The 24,720-nt window shown below is 34.9% G+C and overlaps 1 protein-coding gene across 2 annotated transcripts in view; it reads left to right on the forward strand.

The window, feature by feature from the left end:
* The first annotated feature begins 1,514 nt into the window (after positions 1-1,514).
* The window catches only part of LOC149806889 (acid sphingomyelinase-like phosphodiesterase 3b), a 43,065-nt gene continuing 19,859 nt past the window's right edge, over positions 1,515-24,720 (forward strand). For both annotated transcript variants that reach the window (XM_089959157.1, XM_089959165.1), the window contains exons 1-3: positions 1,515-1,694; positions 12,531-12,747; positions 14,785-15,038. In XM_089959157.1, coding sequence (XP_089815283.1) covers positions 1,613-1,694; positions 12,531-12,747; positions 14,785-15,038 — 553 coding nt within the window. In that variant the 5' untranslated portion in view covers positions 1,515-1,612. The remainder of the gene's footprint in view (positions 1,695-12,530; positions 12,748-14,784; positions 15,039-24,720) is intronic.

The raw sequence follows: 24,720 nt of genomic DNA on the forward strand, positions 1-24,720 counted from the left end.
TTCCTTGGAAGGATAGAGATGGGTCTGTAGTTATTTACATCATCTTTTGTTCCTGCTTTATGCAATGGTATAATCTTGGCAGTTTTCCATGTTTGTGGAAATTTATTAGACCTAATACTTTCATTGCAAATGAAAGCTATGCTCTCTACAATTGCAGGTGCAGCAACCTTTAGTAGCCTTGGTCCAGTCATATCAAGTCCTGTAGCTTTACAATCATCCATTGTTTTAATATATTTCAACACAAATTCTGGACTCATTTCAGGAATTTCAAACTTTATATTGTTTGATAGTTTTTTAGCACAAAAATGTTTGAGTTCCAGATGATGAGATGGAGTTCTGGGTTCTTTAAGTTTTTCAGCAATTTGAAAAAAAGTCGTTGAAAGTATTAGAGATGTCATTTGGATTATCAGTATAAATGCCGTCAAGACTGAGGGAGAAAATTTCAGTTTTACTCTTACATTTGCCTGCACCAAACCCTGAAAACACTTTCCAGATAGCTTTTGGGATATTTGGGTTTCCATCCGGCACTTTTTTGTAGAGCGCTTGTTTGGCTTGACGTATCCTTTTATTAACTTTATTCCTCCAAACTCTATATTCAGTTTGATTTCTTACTGATTTCAGTTGGTCTCTTTGCTTTATTGCTTCAAATTTTCTGGGGAGATCCATCCTGGCTGGTGGTCTTTCTTTATCCTGTGTGTTTTTAAAGGGGCATGTTTGTTCACTATACTGATGAACAGATTTGCCCAAGTATCTAGAACATCATCAATATCTTCAAAGATATGGACTGTATTCCATGGAATCTGTTTCAGATCTTGTAGGAATTTAACAGTATAAAAGTTTTGAAAAGATCTATAAATAATGGCTTTATGGATATTATTTTTTGTTGATTTGCCATTGACTTTACATGTTAATTTTCCATTAATTGATTCATGTATTAACACTCTGTCTCTCCCTCAACCATATTGCCTGAATCATGTACCTTTTCTTATGAATGTATGAAATCGAATTAATGTACTGACGATCTCTGTGTAAATTTCGTATCGATTGTAGGGGAAGGGCTTTTTCTAAGTTGTGAGAACTTGTAGCCCGAATGCATTTGTATCCCTTTATGGCAATAGCATATGTTTAAACCTGAAGAAACATATATTTGAAATATGTGTTTCTTCTGGTTTAAGGTAATGGAAGTTAAGAAATGAAAATTGATTTCCAACGCATGTACATTATAAATCTTCCGTCGCATCCTTATTCATTTTTTTAACGTTTTTCATTGGGGCTTTGAATCATGATGTTGTACGTTGTCCATTCTCGTATTATAGCAACTCTTTGTTCTTAATATAATTAAGCGGTTATCAAGTGCACGTTGACTCTAATGGTAGTACGAGAATTGCTGTTTTGTACGGCCGCAATTTCGTACAAAGAGTTCGATAAATTTAACATTTGACTTTCTTGTTAGTTCATGGAGGAGTTGAGTCCCCTGTGTGACTCTCGATTAAAAAGAAGCCATAAAACTTTATTATGATACTATCCAGTTGTTGCACTTCGAACTGAGTAGAAGAGAAGTTAAGGTTTATAATTTTGTGTATAATTTGTACGCTACCGTAATGTCTAAATCATGAAGGATATTACAGTTATTATTTTCTGTTTCTGTGCTGTTGGCAGAGGGTTTGGTGTGGACGGTGCTCGAGGAAACACGAGTATGAATTTGATTTTTGATGACAATATATACTTGATTTTAACAGTAACATTTGCAGTGTACACTAACTTGGTATTGTTACGTTCATGTGAAAAGAGATGGACTAGACCAGAATGTTTGTTCTCTTTTCATTGTTTATTAATATTAGTACAGAAACATTGTTTAAGGGTCACCAATAATGTTTTAAATTTTTAACTATGAAAAAAAATCGCTATGCAAAATAGAATGCAAAAAATGAACTATTTTGCGTAGTGTGGCGTTCTATTTGATTTTGGCAAATTTTCAATGTTTTCATCTATTACGTTTTTCAGAACCACTTAAAATTCTTGTTCCAAAATTCTCATCAGTGCTAAATTTCTCCCCATAAAATCTGCTAAATGCTTTTTTTTCTTTTTCTTTCTAAGTTTTCATTTCCTTCCTTTATTTACAATGCTGTCGGGCATATCTGCGCACCTAAGGTTTCCGTCTCCAATATTGAATCAAAACCCTTACCAAATTCGACGATTGATGAAAATAAAATGCTTCAATGCTTACCATTTGAAAAGAGGCAATTGTCACCAGAATATTCTGTTCAAAATAATATTAATTTTGGACACACAGGCTATAGAAATGAAATACATTACTTTCGACTGTTTCTGTCAGCATTTCAGTCGAGTAATTAGGTCAGGTTTTTAGCTAGTTTTACAATATTCAACATAACAATGCCAATAAATGGCAAGAGATATTAAGCAAACTAAACCGATCTTGTAAAAAACTTAGCACAGTTCAACATTTTATAAAAAAAAATAAGCTATTATGTGAAGAGAAACAACAATGAATAGGATGTAACGTGTTTACAATGTGATGTTTATGTGAAAGAATTATTACAAAATGTAGAAACAGACTATACGCCTGTGAATTTCTTGAGAATGCCGTTCTAGCGGCAAGTTGACACGTTGCGTAGCAGACGATTTTGTACGTGTGGGACAACTTTCTGCAAAATTGGAAACTTGGATTAAGATGCAGACTTTTATTTTAAAGTAAACATTTCCATCTTTTAAATAATGTATTTATTTGTATGATTCTAAAATATACATAGTAAATAGGATTTTATGGGTTACAGGTTCAAGAAGGTCATGGAGTGGGTCTTCATGTTGACATTTAGAAATCACATTTTCAAATGCATTTCAAGTCAAATTGAGGGATATTTTTATACACTTTATGAATATCACTTAACTTAATTAAATTGCATTCATTCTTTCTTGATACAAAATGGATTTTTGACCCAAAATAAGACGTGATCCAGTGTGTACAGAAATGATGTGTCATTGCGCAGAATTACCTGATGCGCAGAATTGTCCGACATGGTACATATTTTTGAAGCACAGTCTCAAGAATTTTGAAACTTGCATCACCTCTGCCCCCTTCATCATACATATTTACAACAATGTATAGAACAGTTTTACACTTTATTATGCTCAGTTTGGTGTCATTGCTCATGCACAGCAAACATTAATTCCCGACTTTTTCCTTCAAAAAAAATTTAATGTTTTTAGAAAAATTAAAGTAAACAACAAAAAAATACTTGGCTCAACTAAAGTATTCATCCTAATGACAGTAGTAGTAGACGTTAATCAAACTTTCAAAGATATTTACAACAATGCATAAAACTAGTTAATATGTTTTTAAATGCTGATGTTATTTATTATTTTCAAATAAATGATGTAGTATTTAGAGAATTACAGCTTCTAGTCAGTGTGTGGTAGTACTAGAGGAAAGTACCATAGCATCATCAGTCACTTTTTGCATGGTGATAATCAATAGGGGGAGACTAATCTTAGTAGCAAATATATCCAGGTACCATTTTTCAGGAGCAGGTTTACTAACTGATGTACCTTGCCTTTATATATTGATCATGAAAGGTATTCATCTAATGTCAAAATGAAATTATAGGACAAATATTAAGACAACTAAAATCAAGCTGATACAAGACTCTCAGTGTGAAAAATGAAATGCATGGTTGACATGGGGGAAGCCATTTGAAACTATGCACTTTCGGTTTTGACACAGCATTACCCCACATGCAAGATTCTACAATTACTGCTTCCTCCGTGAAGTAAATTATTTTTTTGTTAAAGGATCTTAATTTATGTATTACTGTTATTAAAATAAATAGGAGTTATCAATATTCCTTGCATATAACTAGTTGTACAATTTTCTAAATATTTTGCTTTTGCCCCAGCCTCAAATTCAAGAATGGATCTAAGGTATATTTAGATTCATGTCTCATGTTTCACCATTGATATCCAGTCACAAGTTTTGATACTAGAGAAGGTATAAGAGGGATGGTATTAATGCATAAATTATACCCTGAACAGTGGCACCTGGATATATTTACTGTGAAGAGTCTTCTCCCCCAATTGGCTATTGCTACATCTTGCATGCATGTTTGATGCTGATAATACATTTTCTATTAATAACATCATTCAAGTCCAAATAATATAGTTCTACTACAGACTGAAGTAAAAGTCTTTTAATTTTCTCACCCACATGTGATATTTGAATTTTGTAGCTGCTGATTATATATATATATATATATATATATATATATATATATATATATATATATATATATATATATATATATATATATATATGTATAAGATTTCTGTCTCCATTCTTATGTTTGTCATGTACAGAAATTCAAGATGTGAACTCATAAACTTCATGATTTTGATTATTTTATAGCCTGTTAAGTCACATGCGTTAAGCATTTGTTTCTTGTCCTAAATGTTTACCCTTGTCTGACCCCACGTAGATAAGATATGGTTTATTATTAGATGTTGTAACCATATTTTCATTTGATTGTTCTGTAACCTGTTTGATTAACTATATATTTAATTTGTATTTCTTTTCCATGATTAAGTGTTATCTATTTTAGTAATTTGGACTTGACCTTGTCCAAAATCAAGTTCCTTGTATTCCTGACTGGTAACTTTTATTTTGTAAACAAACAATACTTAGTTAATATGTTTCTGTATGTGGGTTACATATTTTGATCATTATCAATGGAGGTAGATATGTTTTTTTGGGCCTGTGTCTAGGACTTTGGTATTCCCCATGGATAAACCTGTAGTGCCTGATGTTTACCATGTTCTTTATTATTATTTTAGTAATAGACCTTGTCTTGTTGACTGCTTAGAATATTCTATAAATGAACTTTTGACTTTGTATCTTAGCCTTTTATATAATGTTGTTTACTCTAGAAATTTTACTCATTCTTGCATTTAACTCTTACTGTTGTGTTTAGTATTTCATTTGGGTGGATTTATTTATTGAAATTATTATTCACTGGAAATACAAAGTGCTCATCAGTAATATTCTTGGACTGGAATATTAATGTGGAATTATAGTAAGTTCAGACAAGAACATAAGAACATATTTGGATTATAATATTTTGATACATCAAAAGACTCTTAGCACATGGCCACAATCTAGGCTATTGACATACATTACCACATTTGAGACTATATTCGTGTCAACACATTGAATATTGGAACTTACTTGGAATACCACTAAAATTCAGTAGGAACTTTACACATATGGACTTGTAATAAATCTTTTAGGACTGTTTGGGATTTAATTTGCATTACTATTAGTTCTTTTTAAATTTTCATTTTGTATTCTAGGGAAATAAATTATTTGTTAAATTTTACAAAACTTGCTGCATTCTCTCTCTCTCTCTCTCTCTTTTTTGTTGCTTAGTTTAAGACTATAGAGTCATAATATACCACAAACATCATTGCATAATATAAAAGTTGTGAGCAGACTATTTTTTCAGTTGCTGTATAAATAGTCTTTATTGTACCATGAGCATGAAATTTTGCTTTTCAAGCAAATTTTTCCATTGTTCCCCAAATTTTGACTTCTGTACTCACACATGCCATGTTTTTTTGTCAGAGAAAAGTACAAAATAATCTCTTTACTTCTGTGTTGGCTCAAGCAATGGATAGTCACTAAAAGCAATAAAATTTTAAAGATGGCTGTTAATTTACATTTTGAAAATACAAATATTTTGGCTAATACAACATGTAGAAGTTTTAGTAGTCTCACAAGTTGCAGTACAAAGTCACTGACAGCCACTAGTGTAACATGATTTTGGTAGGTTGAAATAGGACAGAAGTACCTGTATTTCTGGGTGAATAACTTTGCAGAAATTTACCGTTTTGCATGTATTCAATGAAGTACAACTTTTTAAAGAAAAGTAGTTCATAAAAATGGGAATTATATTAGATGCTGGTCCATAATGATTGAACATTAATGTTAAATGAGATTTGGAAATGAAAATTTCATACTGCTTTTCTGGTGATCCAGATATTCATTAATGTAAAAAAAAAATTATGTGTTACATGAGCTTGATAAAATGTGTATTATAACAATAATACAAATGTCCACTGAAAAGGTGAGAGTGCAGTGTAGATGATAAAAGTTAAGGTGGCTAAACTGTCAAAAACAAAAAAGATGATCTCTTGTTTTATATCATTACTGGTGCATTAATTACTAGCATAATTTATTTCTTAGAAAGTTTGTGTGTCCCAAAAGTTTTTTGACAGGCTGACACACTGCCCCTTCTTTGGGATCCTAGGTGCAGCACTGATTCACATTGTGTTAATCATGGATATTTCATGATTTTCATATTGTAGGTTAATATCTATTTTCAGTGTCACACCTTGATTACATAAATGCATTTTAAGTATTATATTAACTTTGATGGTTTGAGGCAAAAAACTTGTGATTCATTTAGTTGTACCATGGAAGGGAAAGAAGAAGAAATAACATGTAGATGGGTACCAAGTCTACTATTACACATTTATGTTACAAATATTAGCTGTTTAGCCTGTTCTTGTTCATTAAGGGAATGATGATGAAAGAAGGAATAGTTTTTGCAGAGTTGTGGAAATATTCAGGTTAGACATAGAAATGTACAGAAAAATTTAATCTTTACTGAATTCTGGGATGGGTGAAGTTACAAAGGACCAAAACAATACAAATATTAAAGTTCAGTGCAGTACTCATTTTTAGAATGACACAATTAAAAAAAATTGTTGAAACTTTATTTTAAGTCCTGGGTATCAACAGTGTTTTTAGTGGTAATAGTTATTGTATTAGTGGTATATATTTCTATAGTTGGCTTTCTCAATATCTATCTGGTTTTCTTAAACAATTGAAAAGGCAAGAAAGAAGGCTGAAGCATGAGTCACTTATAGTGTCCAGATTTCAAACAAACTTTGTTCAGTGTTCTATATAGCAATATGTTTATACCTGATAGTTTTGTACATCATGTCTGATATCAACATTCATGTTCCTGATAAAGATAACTTTGTACAGCATGCGTGATATCAGCATACATGTAGCTGATAACTCTGTAGAGTATGCTCATTGTATTGCTGCATAGTGTTTACTTGTTTGGAAGAAAGTTTTCATCAATTCATGGGGATACCCTCCTTTTTTAAACCAAGTATTGTTATCATAAGTATGCTATGTATTTCTTTAATAATAAAAGAAGGGCACCAGTCTGATAAATCTATCCAAAAAGTGTCTGTGTGTGAGAGCTTAGAACCAGACAGAAATATCCTTTTTAAATATTTGCTAAAATTTTGTCTAAATATTGGTGGGGGGGCAATGGGGTTATCACATGACATGGGCTTATCATTGGATAAGTGTGTGTGTGTGTGTAAAAGATTAAAATTGTTAACTCCCAATTCTACTGGTATTTTAAAATTTCTATTTTACCTGTTTACTATTAGTATTACTGTATTACCTACATACATGTATATGAGCCCTGAGAATTTTAACCAGCTGCAGAACCAGGTTAGTCATAACAGTGTACCTTATTATACTTGTTGTAAATTGTAATTCTGGCATGTATTATATTGACTACACATGTTATGCCCAAATTACACTATTTTGCCACTTATATTAGCAATAATTATGCTTATGCCTTTCAGGGGGTTGGCATGTATGGGTTTTCACTAAAAGACTTCTTATGATATCAAGTTGGTCTTAGTTGATAAAGGTGCCAGTGTGAGATTCAGTGTGGCCACTATTGCCACCATCTTGACAATCTTTTTATCACTACTCCTATATGGATGGTCATAGCAGAATAGACTTTTTATGATTTGGTCTCAAACGAAAATGGTGCTGATCTGATATCAAACATGGCCATGACAGTGACCAACATGAAAATCTTGTAATTGCTGTGCTTCCTACTTAGATGGTCATATCAACATGGGATTTTCAGTACAAGACTTCTTATGATGTCTAGTTGATCCTAAATGAAAATCTTGCTGATCTAATAATGTTCAGTATGGCCACCATGGGAGTCATCTTGAAAATGTTGTTATTGTTACTCCTTTTGAATGGATGGTCATATCAACATGGGGTTTTCACTAAGAGACTTTTTATGATGTCCACTTGATCTTAAATGAAAGTGGTGCCAAGTTGACATCCAGTATGTCAACCACAGCAGTTTGAAAATCTTGATATCACTACACTTTATGTGTTCATGGTCATATCAACATATGGTTTTCACTAAAAGACTCCTTATAATGTCTGGTTGGGCCCAAATGAAAATGGTATCAGTCTGTTCCAATATAGCTGCCATGACATCCATCTTGAAAATCTTGTTACTCCTGAATAGAAAGTCATAACTTGGAAATGTTATTGTCTCTGCTCTTCCCGAAATGGATCATTATCTAGATGGTGTTTTCACCAATAGCTTTATGATACTTAATTAGTATTAAATGAAAATAGTGCCAGTCATACTGTTATGTATCTTTGATTTAATTTAATTGCTTTTCTGATGTTTGATTTTTTAAATTTTTTATTCCACTATATGTTATTGTAATGTAATATTGTTTACTTTTGTAATATTCATTGGTAAACACCTAATAACAGAAACACTGTATCTAGCTTCTGGCCTTGATTCAGAACTAGTGACAGTTTCAGTAAACAACTTTTTCTGGTAGAAAATTCATTCTCAGAGTAAGAATGATTAAGTTAAGTCAAGGTCATACCTGGATTATGTGATATGTATTTATCATATAACAAACTTACATTTCTAGAAGGTTGACCCCCATCTGGTATTCTGTTTTGCATCTTAGTTAGACTTATTACTGATGTATTGAGAAAGAATTGTCAGTCATGCCTTAACACTTGAGACATCAGGGTGTTTTATGTTGTGTCCAGTTTGAGCTAATTATTTTATTTTCTTCAAATTATTGAATTTCAAGTGATTGTTTTCCCTGGAAATGCTAGTGCTCTAAATTAATTCTTGGACAAGGACATTCATCAAAATTTATGCAGAATTAAAAAACTGGAATAATATTTTCTGTGATTCAGCTAGAGACTACTGACACTGCAGCACTTTGCAGGTTACAACAGACATCATCATCTTCCATTTTAGATTTCATTGGGATTTGAACTCAGTTTCATTCAGGACTTTTTATTACTAGGACTATTTTTCTCGTTTTTTCACTTTTATTCTAGAGAAATAAATTATTTGTTAAATTTTTCAAAGCTTGTTGTTTTCAATTTTTTCCTGTTACTTTTTGTAAGAGCCTAGACTCGTAACAATACATTCAATATGGATGCCAGAACAACTCTCTTAAAAGTATTTTTCTCACTACTCCCCATGAATGGCTGATCATTTTGACATCAGGTTTTAACCAAAACACTTCTGATGATGTCTGCTTTGTTCTAAACCAAAATGGTGCAGAGCTAACACCAGTATATGCACCACAGTAGCTAATTTGAAAATTTTGATATTGCTGAAGAATATTTGATGGTCTCAACAATTAACAGTTACAAAGAAGAAATGGTCTTATCTTGAATTCTTGGAAATTCTTTTCATCCATTAGAGTGTCAGTTAAGGGACTTTTTGTTTATAACTGAAGTCTGATTTATGTTTATGTCCAGGACGTATTTTTTTTTCATGCAGTCAGGCTCAGGAACATATTTAGGTACAGCCATTTCATTTTTTTTAATGTATGACACAAATATCTTTGGCCATCCTACAAAAACAAAAATACCAGCAGAGAAAATCATCATAGGAGAAATGCTAAATAAATGGAATTTTTCTAAGTGAAGATAATACATTATAGGAAAAATATTCCCTAATTTGTGCCTGTAATGATTGTGCCCTAAGTGGATGATCAGTAGGTACATGTATGAACACACTATTAGGCTATATGCTAAACAGAATATATTATAGGCATCAATGCTTTCTTTTACATTCCAGAATGATGTCCATTTACTTTTCTGAATTTATGTAATTATTGAATTTTTACTAATCATTCACAGAATAACTTTGGAAAATGTAGCTCTTGAGAAAAAAAGCTCCACTATTAATTTACATTTTGTAAGTATTCCAGCCTTTCAATTTCAGCTCTTCAGAATAAGATGGTAAATGAAAGGGATATTTGAAAGATTTGATTAATGAATATACTTGCTTTTAAGTCAAGTTGAAGTGCAGACAATAATTTCAAGATAATTCAGAGGTGGATAATTTGGAGAAGGGGCAATTCAGATGCAGACAATTTGGAGAATGGACAATTCTGGAAGGGACAACATATTAGGCAATGTCTTAATGTCTATTCAGTAAGGCATAATCCTTTTTATGTTGAGCCGTATTCATTAGCAGGCACAGGAAAAGACAATATGAAATGCACTTATCGTAAAAAAACAGACTGTTACTTACTGATATAATTATGAAGTTTAGACACTTGAGAAAGAGCAAATTTTTTTTACTTCATGAATGTTGAAGTGTGTATTTATATGTAAGTGTTATTAATTCACCTTGTATTTTTATTCAGAATTTTCATCTCTGAATTTTTATTTACAATCTCCGAATTGTCTGTCTTTGAAATGTTCCATTTCCAAAATGTCTGTTTCTAAATTTCGGTCTCTGTGTTGTCAGTTCATAATCATCTGCTCTAAATTGTCTGTCTCCTAATTGCACTAACGTTCCAGCAGATCTGGGTATACGTTGTTGATTCTACTAATTACTCGTAAACAAACTGCATAGACCCAGTCCTCTGGTACATTGTGCAACATCAGATCTGGGTCTGTGCAGTTTGCATTTGTACTCGGCTTACAAGTATACAGCTGTAATAAACATATATTGTGTTATATAATGTATAATGGTGGGCATTACGTGTATTATATGTGGCAAACTAATACAGTGTAGTACTATTACCATTTCTTGAAGTCTGTGTGTCCACATTTTTATGTAATGATATAAATAAACAGCTATTCATCTTTGATAAACTTTTAGGATGTTGAAACTTCTTTAAATAATGTATTTGTTTTAAGGGTTTCATTCCCATTAATATCAGTGTTTAGTAAGTGTTTCTTGTTCACATCTGTCACTCAATGTTAAGACTGCATTATGGCACAACTGCAGGTCGTTTTGCTGCAAGTTGTTATACAACCTTGCCTGAAGATCCTAAAGATGTAAGTGTTCCTTTAGAATATTTGGACATTTGATTGCTTCACTTCTTAATAGAGTTGCAACTCTTTGAAAGCTCGGCACACTAGCAAAAAGTATAGCTCATTGTTATGACATAGCAGCTTTATGATCATAGTCATTTACATATAATACTGATTCATGCAGGCAAGCATATAATCAAACTATTGTATACACCCTCCCCCAACCACCACCCCTCATGTCTCAAAATTTAAAAAATAAATCTGGGTATAAAATATGCCTTTGAGTCTTTTATTTGCATGCTTGTATATGACAGAAGCTATGAATTTGCCTCACATCTAATTAGGGGTGAAACTGCAGCTTTGTTGCATATCAATACAATTCATTATGCTAGGCCTACAATACTGTACATTATTGAGACACATATTAACTTGATGGTCTGTCCATCTTTAGAAGGTCAGTCAGTGGTATGTGGTGTCCATTTATGTGTATTGACCTATTGTTTGTATTTTGAGTATGCAGATTACAGACAGACATAGACTTAGTATCAGAGCACCTGCCTCAGGTGTGAGAGGTTGCGTGTTCAAACCCTGGCCAAGTCATATTAAAGACATAAGAATGATACTAACAGCTGCCTCGCTGGCGCCCAGCATTAAGAGGTTAGTGTTAGGACTAGTCGGCCTAGTGTCAGGATAATGTGACTGGTGGGACATGATGCTACATGTCTGCATCATGATGCCTCCAGTGCTAGACATCACCATAAACTTCCACACTGCAAACATCATAGTGAAATGACTGAAAAATTGTTAAAGTTATGTTTAAAATCCCAATCACAAACACACACATAGACATAACATCTATTTATATGCTTAGATCAGTTAATAAACACTTATGCATGCAGTTTCTAGGCAAGATTTGAATCATACAGTAACTTCATGTTATTAAATGTTGAATAAAGTATTTCACTGTACACAGGGCAACACATTTGAAATGTTTCCTTTATGCAGTACATGCAGTTGGATAAGATAATTAGCATGGAATTGGTGAGGTGGTGAGGGGGATTATGAACCATGTCACCATGTTTTAATTTATTGAAGGAGAGCAGGTGTTGTTAAAAGGTTTTCTTTTTTCATTGACAAAAATGAATGCTTGTGCCAGTGACATCTCTCTCAGACAAATTCTCAGTTTAAAAAAAGGTAAGTGACTAATAATTATTCATGACAGCTGAATATTAAAGTTACTTGTATACGATAAGTATTATTATGTATCAGTTTTCCACCTCTTTTATCAACATTTGTATTGGTATGGCAAAAAGTATCAATGCATCAATATATCAATGAATCATTTCACCCTTACTTTTAATACTTGCAGGGGTTTTCTGGCAAGTCAGTGATTTTCACTTTGATGCTAGCTACAATACCAGCAATGGAGATCCCACCAAAATGTGCCATGAAGGTTCAGTCTCCAACTTCACCCAGTTGGGGATGTTTGGAAACTATCTCTGTGATGCTCCATGGAAACTTGTTGCATCAGCAGTGCAGGCTATGAAAGATTTGTCTCCTGATCCTGATTTCATTTTGTGGACGGGGTAAGCACATATAGGTAAAAGTGATTTCTTGGCAGTTTGCAAAAATCACTTGTCTTAAAAAAAACCTGCCTTATGTTGGCAAAGGGAATGCTGTCTTTAGAAAGATTTTTAAAAATCAATTAAAATCTGATCTTTTTTATCCCCACATTTTCTTTCCCTTTGCCCATGCTGAAAGTGCATGCACGTGTGTATTTATAATGTTACATAACTCATCAGACATCATTGAAGATAAGGACTTGAAACCTTGGAATATGACTGGGGGTGGTTTGTAGATGTGCACAGAAGGTTTAGTTTTTATGTCAACCTCCAACTTGATGCAACTTTTGCAAGTATGATAAAATATATAGAAATTGAGGAGTTTTGTTTGTCATGCAACTCCTCTACTGCTCAAGATAGAGACTGTAAACCATGGTATGTGATTGAAGGTGATAGAGATAGAGACTGTAAACCATGGGATGTGATTGAAGGTGATAGAGATAGAGACTGTAAACCATGGGATGGGATTGAAGGTGATAGAGACAGAGACTGTAAACCATAGGATGGGATTGAAGGTGGTCTTAAGATGTGCAGTGAATTTAGAATTTGATCTGTTGCTGCTGATGAAGTTAGAGGTTGGTGGTATGTTTACTTCCATTAATAATGATCCAAATATTAAACCCACACTCATAGAGAAAATATTAGCAGTATATTAGTTGTTTACAGAATTTTAAAACAAAATAGTGATTCTGGTCAGATAGACAATGAACTTGATTTTGGACAATGTAAGCTACAAAATACAGTTTTACAGCTACAAAATAGTTTTACAGTTTTATTTAACCCATAGCATATAATGAACTAAAAAAAACTAGCAAACAATGCAGATTAAATATGCAGATAGCTAGCAAGATAGACAGATATCATACATGATTTCTGAGCATAAAACTATAAATTTGTTTTTATTTTATTTTATTGAATGTAATTTGTCGGGATTTCATGTATTTCTCTATTCCGCTACATACCATCTGCCTGGTTTGCAGGGGATTACCATACAGATGTCTTTTATCCTGATTTTTACATACATGTATATGATTGCTTACTTCAACACACACCAAAAGACACACCCACACACACACACACACACACACAAACCCCAAGGTATTATTAAATTGGCTGTTGTTATGAGATGTAACCATTTTCTTTGCAAAGAAGCACATGAAAGTGTAAAATAGGTCTAAGTTATATATGTATACAGTGTGACCCCGCTATAACACGGTAGTTGGGAGCCATAGAACCCAACCGTGTTATAGACCAAAACCGTGTTATAAGCAGCCAGGTCAGTTAGCTGAAGAAAAGGATGCATGTACCCAAACAAAGTGCTTTAGAATACAAAGAGAAAATTTAAAAGAACTTTAGTATTGTGAATTAAATCCCATATAACCTTAAAAGTTATATCACAGGTCCAAAATGTATTCAGTGTTCCAAATGAATTCCAATCTTGAATGTGCTGAAATGCCAGTCTTAAATGTGGTGTTGTGCTAACAAACTTGATGTATCACAATGATTTAATTCAGGATGCCCTTAAATGAATATACAATAATCAAAAAATAGTGATTAACTAAGCTCAAGGAGATATTTGTAATTCCAGTGAGTAATTTAAATAAATTCATCATCCTCTCAAATTATAACTGAACACAACTACAAGTGTCCTCTACAGATGTTAAGAAAGAAATGAATGTGAGTGGATGAATGACAATGAGTATAATACTCATAATGTTACAGAAAATAAATCACTTTCCTTCAATTTCATGCAGGTGTGGCTTTCTTAACTTGCTGGTAAGCAGCTACCTTAGGCTGCCCCTGCAATGACAAAGGAACATTTATCTTACACTCAAAGCGAAACCAACCCCCATTGACATAAGCCCATATGAATGGATGGACAAAGTGTTGTGATAATAATAATTACAGAGGAAAATTATAGGCAAAAATCACTTTGCATGTACTAAAAATTAAATTTTGGATCAAACTTGCTAACTAGAACATTGTTTTTCTTTCGTTTAGTGACAGCATACCACATATCAAAGATGCAGACATTAGTCTTGAAAAGGTCTACATTAACATTGGAAATGTGACAGATGAAATACGGAAGACCTTTCCTAATGCATCTATATACCCAGTTCTTGGAAATCATGATTCCTATCCTTCTAATGAAATGCCATATGACATAAATGTATCAGATTATTACAAGCAGATCCTGACTTCCAGTCATTGGGATTCCCTGCTTGACGATGAATGTCAGAAACAGTTCCAGAAAGGTAAGAACAAATTTTAGGTTGTGTAACTTTTCAGACTGTGGAACACAAAGCTCTGACTTGTACTCATAAATGTTATGGGGGCATATCATATTATCCATTCATTTCTATTTCCATCTGTCCATCCATTTGAGCCATGACTTTTCACACCTCAGCGATTTTTACTTGGTAACCAAATCATAACTTGTCAGTATAAATTTGCTTAACATAGGTCTTTTCCTCAAAGATCCAGACCATCATGAGGGAAAATGTTAACCTTTGACCTTTTTGAATGTCTGGGCTGTAACTTGTTAACTTCTAGAGAAAATCTTAAACCACCTGCTAGTAAATACCATGACAAGACAATGTATCACATGCCATGGTTTGGTCTCTAGCTCAAAGACAATGTATCACATGCCATGGTTTGGTCTCTAGCTCAAAGACAATGTATCATATGCCATGGTTTGGTCTCTAGCTCAAAGGTTCAGCTAAAATATACTTTTGTGACCCATTTCTGTTACAAGCCTATACCTTGATCGTTACTAGATGTTGTATCACATGCTGACCCAAAGTCAAACCTTTAGCTTGATGGTCACAAGGACCTTTTGCAGCACTTATGGTTTTGCTTTTGGTATTTTTCTTCAGCCATATTGAAATAAAATTTTGGCAGAAAGATGATTGATGATGTCATCTTTGATTATCCCTTTGCTTTCAAAAAAAGCATGGTTATGTTGTGAAATAATGTATCCTATACAGTAAAACCTGTCTTGAGAGACCACTGCTATGAGAGACCACCTGTCTCGAGAGACCAGGTTCTCCATGTACAGATTTAGAGATTATATAGTGTTATAACCTGTTATGAGAGACCACCTGTCATGAGAGACCATTATGTTTTGGCAGAAGGGGTGGTCTTTCAAGACAGGTTCCACTGTACTGTTAAAGTTAGACACAGGCACATATAGCTTGGGTCATTGATAGTCCTTTGGGTGCATATTGTGCCAACATCTTGAGAATTGTGGTCATGCCCCAGTGTGTTTGACTAGAGGTGGCTGGTTAGTTTTACATGAATGTAAAATAATTCATGAGTTATCGTATATGTCACATGTCAGATTCTTGTTGTTGTGTTGGGTTTACAGTCATTTCTCGGTGCAGGATAAGGTAACCGGTATATCTGGTAGAGGAAGAACCTCAGGAAACAACAGGAACCAATGGGAAGCTACTGGCAAGCTCTCTCACAGACCCACATTAGCCAGTCCTGAGACCCAGGTTTCTGTTACTGAAAGAAATGTTGGCTAAAAAAGTACATGTAACACTAAGATTAATATTATATCATTATCTGTAAAAGCCGATGTTTACAGGTAATGGTCTCAACAATGTTATGATAGAATTTTGGGTTTCACACATCTGTCGAGTTCTTCTCTTTGATGATTACAGCCAGATGTAATTGTCAAGATCGTAACATGGTCAGCATAGGCTAAATAAAGATTTTGATTAACACACACACAGAAATTAACCTTGAACAAAACAGGGTACCACAGAGAAATTAACCTCGAACAAAACAGCATCAGACAAAGACCAAAAATTACATGACAATAAATCTATTGCTTCCTTTACAAAGAAGGCATTTCGTCCACTCCAAAAAAGTTTCATCTGCATAATTAAATCGCATACAGTTAGCAACAGCCAAATAAACCATTACCAAACATTGACATGTCATTACCTCTCCGGTGGCCTAGTGGTTAGAGCACCCGCCCATGATGTGGGAGGTTGTGGGTTTGATCCCCAACCGAGTCATACCAAAGACTTACAAAAATGGTACCAACAGTTGCCTCCCTTGGCGTTCAGCATTAAGAGGTTAGTCTTAGGACTGGTCAGCCTGGTTTCAGGACAATGTGATTGGGTGGGACATCATGCTACATGTCTGTGGCATGATGCCCCAGTGCTAGACATCACTATAAACTGCCACACTGCAGACATCGTAGCGATATGACTGAAAAATTGTTAAAGCTACTTTAAAATTCCAAATCAAACACACATCTTTTTCAAGGATGTTGATGTGATCAGACATGTGCCAAACACCAGAGACAGTTTGCCTGTTGCAGCATTATTTTAACCGCAATTACAACCAGGCCTCTACATTAATTATACCTAGTGGTGTTACATTACAGGGCTTGAATTTAACACAAATTTCTTTGTAGCCAGAAGGACTAGTATGTTGAGAAATTTACTAGTCCTGCCAAATCTTTACTAGTCCTGTTCACAAAACAATGTCACACAGCTTTTATGTACGTTTACTGATTCAATTTTAAAGTTCGAACAACCCACAACAAAACTGGATGTTTTCTGTGTGTTTGTTTTTGCGAATTGCATGCACCAGTTACACCACATAACGTTCCTTTCCTCATCATAATTCAGCCATTCCCTGTCTTTTGTCCATTTCTTCTGAAATTTTCCATTACGCTTTTCCCTATCATAAGAATTATTCCTCATCATTCTCATTCAACTTTTGCTTTTTTTCCGGTGGCTGAACACCTTCTATCAAATGCCGCATTTTGCCTGTCTTATAAGGAGGGAATTGTGCCTTGTTTTGAAATACGAGATGTTATAGTATAGCTGATGCAAATTATTTAAAGCAAGAAAAGGAATGGCACAGTGTCCTTTATATAAGAAAGCAGAGCAAGAAACACATTTCAAAACACGTGTCTTTGCCCCCTCCCACAATTAAATGGCCTCTCCCTAACAAAGACTTAACTTTAGCGGATGTTCTGCATGAACAATGCAGTGGCTATTGTAAACACTGTTATAAAATATTAGCATCAGAAGGTAATGTTAGTTTCAGCTTGGAAAAGGTGTGTTCCCATCAAACGAAGCCATCTGACACTCGGCGTGTTGTATTTAACAGCTCCAATTACGGTATCATAAATCATAAGTTTGGTAAATGTTCCTAATTAATCGAACCTCAGTGTATTGTTGAAATTAATAATAAGGCAGAAAATGTTCAAATCTTAGATGCCCATGCTCAGAGATTTTAATTCCCAACAAATGTATGGCATTCTGCTTGGATATCTCCACGTGTATTCAATTATTTGTTCATTCTTGTAAGGGAAAAATATAAAAACTATTATCATCATACAAAAAGTAGTTGTATGGAAAGGATGTGTCAATAATTTAATCGTAATAAATTGATCTAATTCTTATAATTATTTCAATGGAAATGTAAAATATGTAGCTTCCTGTTTGTGACTGTTGGAGCGTTTGGGTAGCAAGCAAAAAAATAAGAATCTTAAACAAAAAAACGTGCAAACTAATTTCTTTGAATAGTTTTTGCCGTGTTCTTTTGTGTGGCATACCACTTTGTAGTTTGTTACTGTGGTAGAGTGAATAAAGTGTGATACCACGTTATTTTTTCATTTAATTCGTTATCAGATCAATTAGGATCAATTACCAAACTTTGTTGTTAATGACAGGACCATAATTTGCGCTGTCATTCCCATCGGTGTTCACTTAGGCCTTTATTTCCAAGGCCATGTCGAGCATCACAGATGATGGTTGGGTCCTTTCTATAATGAATGAACTACCTCTATCCAAGACCCCCATATTTATTCAACAATCCAATATGGTGAAACTGAGGGAGGAAGTGCACATACATTTACAGAAATGGCATATACATTTGCAGAAAGGGCAGTCGAGAGGGACATGAACGATCAGTCACCTGCCTTCTATTCCATTATCTTCTTAGTCACAAACTAAAGTAGAAAGTTTTACACTGTAATCAACCTCTCAGCTTTAAACCGGTTTCTTCTGGAAGAACCTTTCAATATGGAGACCACCTCAATCCGGAATGCGCTTTGATCTTCTGATTGGGCAGTCTCCATTGATCTACACATCCCCATATTTCCACCTCATCAAATATATCTCCAGTTTCGCTTAGAGCTGGAAGATTTTCAATTCCAGGTCCTACCATTCAGAATTTCTTCCGCTCCCAGAGTTTTTACCAAAGTTTTGGGAATAGTGGCACTATACCTCCAGTTACTGGGAATACCAATTCTCCAGTATTTCAATGACTGGCTGATCCTCAATGTTCAAATCCAGTTCTTTCATCTGGTTCAGTACCACTGTTGGGCTATGGTAACTCAGTTGGGCCTTTTGCCCAACCTTGAAAAATTGGAACTCACTCCATCGCAAGACTGTTTATGTGGGGATAAGTTTCCTCACAAACCAAAACTTAGAGTTCCACTGGATTAGACAAATTGAATTCTGGCCCTGTTAAAGATGCTACAAGCAATAACTTCTTTGTCTGCTTGACTATATCTGTCCATTCTGGGAACCCTGAATGCTGCTGCCGACTTGGTTCTATTAGGATGTCTCCATACATGACCTCTTCAGTTCCTTCTCCTTACAAGGTGAAAACCTTACAAAGATTCTCTATGAACAATGTTCTTTCTAGGACCAGCATTTCATCACCATTTACAGTGTTGGATTACTCCAGATAAATTCATGATTGAAGACCCCATGCTTGCACCTGAACCCACTCCTATCTGTTCGCCAATGAGTCAGATTCCAGTTGGAGCACTTATTTAGAACCAGAGGATATAATTCTAGAAGGACATTGGACCCCATCTGAATCATCTCTCCACATAAACAACATAGAAAGGAAAGCTGTATTCCTAGCACTGCAAGGATGCATCAGGAGTGTAAGGGGTGAATGTGTCATGGTCTCCTCTGACAACATGTCCTTCGTAGCTTATCTCCAGCGTCAAGGAGGCACACATGCCCCTTCTGTTTGTGTGGAAGTCTGGAACCTCCTGCACTGTGCCACTTAAGAGAACATATCATTCAGAGTTTGACATACATTTTGGCTGACAGTCTTTCCAGAACTGGAAGAACCATCTTCACAGAATGAACTCTTCACCATTCTATTACAGAGTCCCTGTTCTTGCTGTGGGGAAGGCCCCTCATAGATCTGTTTGCAGCCAGGCTCAACTCCAGGCCCCCATTTTACCTGTCTTCAGTCACTGATCAAGGAGCTTGGGCAGTTGATACATTCAGTCTCCAGTGGGATCAGCTTTTCGCTTACACCTTCCCACACTTCCAACTGATTCCTCAAGTTCTGCAAAAAGTCAGAATTTCCACTTCTCAGATCATTCTCACAGCCCCTCTGTGGCCTCAGTGCTCGTGGTCAGTGATCTTCTAGACCTGTTGATCATTCAACCCAGGTCTCTTCCTCACAGGAGGGATCTCCTGTCACAGCACCAGGGATCCCTCCTCCACAACAACCCACAAATTCTCCACCTTCACACTTGGCTCATCTCAAGCGATCTCTCCACCAGAATAGCTTTTGGGCCAAGTTGCTAGTTACATCATTCAGGCCAGGAGAGCTACATCCAAGGTCTATGATGCCAGGTGGAGAATCTTCTGTGATTGGTGCAACAGGAAACGTGTTGATCCTTGCTGCCCCTCTATAACCTCTGGGAGAACAAAAAATGTTCTGTATCCACTATCAAATGCTATAGAGGTGCCATTTCTAAGACGCTTAAATTTTCTCAAGGCACTGTAATTTGTTTGGATTCACACCATGCCGATCTTATCAAGTGTTTTAAGCTGCAGAGACCTGTCTTGCACTCTCTTACACCTAGATGGAATCTTGTGTTTATGGTCATTAACCAAAAACCTCTATAAACCATTGAGTACGCCTTCTTTTCAGGACATCTTCTCTACTTGCCCTCACCTCAGCACGGTGATGAAGTGAGATTGATGCCGTATCTATTGACACTGGCTGTCTCCAGTTTAAAAGGAATTATGATTCAGTTTCCCTCCTTTGTCATCCAGGATTTAGAGACAAAAATCAATTACCTTCCATAGCTCCACTACCAGTAGAAATCCCCAGTCTCAGTCGAATCTCTGCTGCAGATGATACAGATAGACTTTTATATTCCGTGAGGGCACTATGTTTCTGTCTTAAGGCAACCAAAGAAAAAGAAAGGGTAGGAAGCATCTTTTCCTACCTCTCAAGGCTCTATATGCATTTCAACTGCCACTATTTCACAATGGATTGTCACCACAATCAAAAGAGCATACCAGTTTCTTATTGACTGAGACTTTTCCTTTATGTATCATCTGATCTTGTAAGGTCCTTTTCTCTATTTTAAAAAGCCCTGAAATTACAAATTAATTGTTGTTAAGATAACATTTAACTGTAATAAGGACTATGGAAATGAACATTTGAATGAACAAATGTATATGTAAGACATTGCCAAAACTGAAAGCAGAGGCAATTTTTTAAAGTGAAAAAGCACAAATCTACAACACACTAGGCATCCAAGAAAAGAAAAATATAAGCTGGATTGGGGTTGTGATGTAGGTAATGGACTGGTACCTGGTTCGTTTGTCAGTTTTAGAACCTTCCTTGTTAATAGAAGAATGGAATCATGCAGCTTGAATGTGGGACTTTGCATCATGGAAGGTAAGCAATGCAAGTGTAGCAGGTAATGTTCATGTTTGCAACAAGATGAAACAATAAGTTGTTGTTTTTTGTCCTGCCAGTCCCAAATCAAATTACTTGAGTAGTGGATGCCTTCAGTCTAAAGTGAGATCATCTAATTGCTTACACCTTCCCATCCCTCTGACTGATTTTGCAGGTGCTCCACCAAGAAAGGATCTACACTGCTTGACTCATACTTTTAGCTCCCTAGTAGTTCCAATAGTCATGATTCATTGACCTCCTTGACCTTTTGGTAGACAAGCCCAGGAGTTTACCACAGGGAAGAGACCTTGTGTCACAGTACATGGTGTCTCTGCTTGAAATCAGGCCAAATATTCTCCATCCTTGGTTCCTATGAAGAATTCAATGTACTATGACCAATTTTCAGGCAAGTTTGAAAATTGCAACACCTTGGCTAAGCATCGATAACTCCAGCAATGACATTTTGAAGCCCCCTTCTCAAGATATGGAAAATGTTCATCCCAAAACAAGTATTTTTTGATATGTAGCCTATAGTTGGTAACCTACCAAGCCATGTCACTCATAATTTTTGTTGTAATCTATTTTCAAATACATGCTCCTTTTTAGCACATAAAAAATTCTTATAAAAAGAATTACCATGACATTAACCCCCACTTTATTTTATTATGCAGTGCATTAATAATCAAATAAAACTTTGACTTTTGTGTCTATTTTCCCTTCAGAGAGGAAGGCAAAAGATAGAAATAGTAAACTTGTGTTCTGTACTCAGTTTGATGCTAATTTAATTGTCGTACATACCAGAAATGACATTGCAATCTACAGAATTCCTGCCAAAAGTTCACACAGGAACCTTGAAAAACAAGTGAAAAATTGAATTTGTGTTGCCCAGTCTGAAGCAAATTATAACTTGGAGAATGTACCTGGTTCCTTTACTGATGAAATTAATCATTTTATCCAATAATTCATCATATAAAGAGATGAAAAGAAGATTTCTGATATGAAACATGTTACTGATTTTCAACTGTAACCTGTTTTACAGGTTGCAGTTTTGCTATACAACAACACTGGTGAAGTAGAATAAGAAAAGTTTTAATATTTTTATAAACTTTTAATAAATTCCATCGTCATTTTTATAATCTGACTCAAAAATATGCAAAAGAATTAGTCTAAGATGATTAGTTTGAACTTAGCACACCCACTTTTCCCTATTTTCACCAGCTTTAACTATTCAGGCTGGAGAGTTAATTTCGTTCGGATTTTAGGGTCCAGCTTGGACATTGGCTTTGTGTAATTAAATTCACTTAAGCTTTTTGTATGTCAGATTAAGATGACTTCTGGTAAGGAAAAGAGTAAAATTGCAGTTCAGATCTAGTGACATATGTTAATGGATATGCCTAGAATGATGGGAAAGTTCTGGCAATCAGAATTTACAAACTTTAATTGTTTTTTATATATTTTTTATATAAAATTTTGGTGCTGCCAATAGAAATTAATACAGCAGAATCATCCATGCTTAAAGGCAGTCATTTCAAGGGTTTATGCTGCAACATGGAGAATCTTCAGCAGTAGGAATCATGTTGATCCTACCCATCCTTCTTTGAGCACAGCGGCTGACTTTCTTCTCTTTTCTGTTTGAGGAGAAATAATGTTGCATGTCTACTGTTAAGGCCGGTAGGGTGACCCTTTTGCAACACACTCAAATTTCCTGGAGTTCCTCATTTTTCTAATCTCATCAGGTATTTTGAACTTCAGAAACTGGTTTCTTGCTCACTAATGCTTTGTTGAAATCTGTCATATGTTCTTAGGGCATTGGCTGAACCCCCCTATGAGCCATTGATGGAAGCTTCTTTTGAAAATCTCATCCTTAAGACAGTTTTCTAGCTTGCTTTAGCTTCTTTGAGGAAGTGGAATGAGCTTATTATTAAAAGATGGTTGTTTACAGTTCAATGTAAATATGGCTCATTTTTGCTTCTTTGCCAACCGTTTCTGGCCAAGAATTTATGTCCCAGCCCAGAAGGTAAGCAGTGCAGTAGTAGTAGGTAAGTATTGAATTATTCAAATAAGTTTACCTGCACACAAAAATTTTTGTTTTTGTAAGTGTTAATGCCATTTGTACTGGTACTCAGATTTCAAACAGTATCTTTATTCCTAGTGGTAATTAATTAGCTGTTTATGGGTTTGTGTATTTTTGTATTAGTACAAGCCACACAATTTTTTGTGTCATACACTTGAGACTTTTATTTTTAAGTAAGCAACAACATGAAAACATTCAGGTTTTTATCCTCTGTAACATCTCATTTATTGACACCTGCCTTAAATGATACCTTTAAAGAAAGGACACCTGCATATACTGTGTAATACATTTTCAGAAATCACAATAAAATGTCTGAATGATTCACCTTAAAATAGTTATGCTTGCCAATATGTCAGATTTGTTTGTATTCCCAGTGCGTAAAGAAAATCGTACCAATGTCTTGAAGTGAAAGTTGCAGATTTTTATCATAAGCCATTGGCTTTTTATTGATATCTACTCTAATTCAGAGAAATGGTGCATAATTGTGTTACTATTATCATGTAATTTAGTATGTCCACAGTAATGTTTATTATCACTATGTCAATCAAATGTAATTTAGTATGTCCACAGTAATGTTTATTATCGCTATGTCAATCAAATGTAATTTAGTATGTCCACAGTAATGTTTATTATCGCTATGTCAATCAAATGTAATTTAGTATGTCCACAGTAATGTTTATTATCGCTATGTCAATCAAATGTGATTTTTACAAGTCAATCCATTATTGGTGAGGACAACAACATCATGCACATGTACAAAACCAAAAGTGCTTTCTGAACTTAAAGGAGAACTAACTGTGGGGTGTCTACCATGGTTCACCAGGTTAACTTTCATGGTTTTTAGTACACACACTTGCACACACACACACACACACATCTGCCTTCCCAGTCCAGGACCAATTTGTGACAAATTATTTGTCATCTTCCTATAACTGCAAATTTAAAATGTCATTCTTACTCTTATTTTGATGCACCTAACTTTTGATCCCCTCCTAGGGACCCAAGGGTAATGACGAGAGCCCCAAAATTTGCTCCCCTCTGACTGATGGTTTTTTCATGTAGGCAGATATTTCATCAAGTTTGGTGAATTTGCAACCTCAGGTATAAGAGGAAAGAAAAGTTACTAACAGACAGATGAAAGAAGGGAGAACATATCAATCTTTCCTCCT

This window comes from Sinohyriopsis cumingii, chromosome 1 (assembly GCF_028554795.1).
Source record: "Sinohyriopsis cumingii isolate HCF-2022 chromosome 1, ASM2855479v2, whole genome shotgun sequence".
Taxonomy (NCBI): Eukaryota; Metazoa; Mollusca; class Bivalvia; order Unionida; family Unionidae; genus Sinohyriopsis; species Sinohyriopsis cumingii.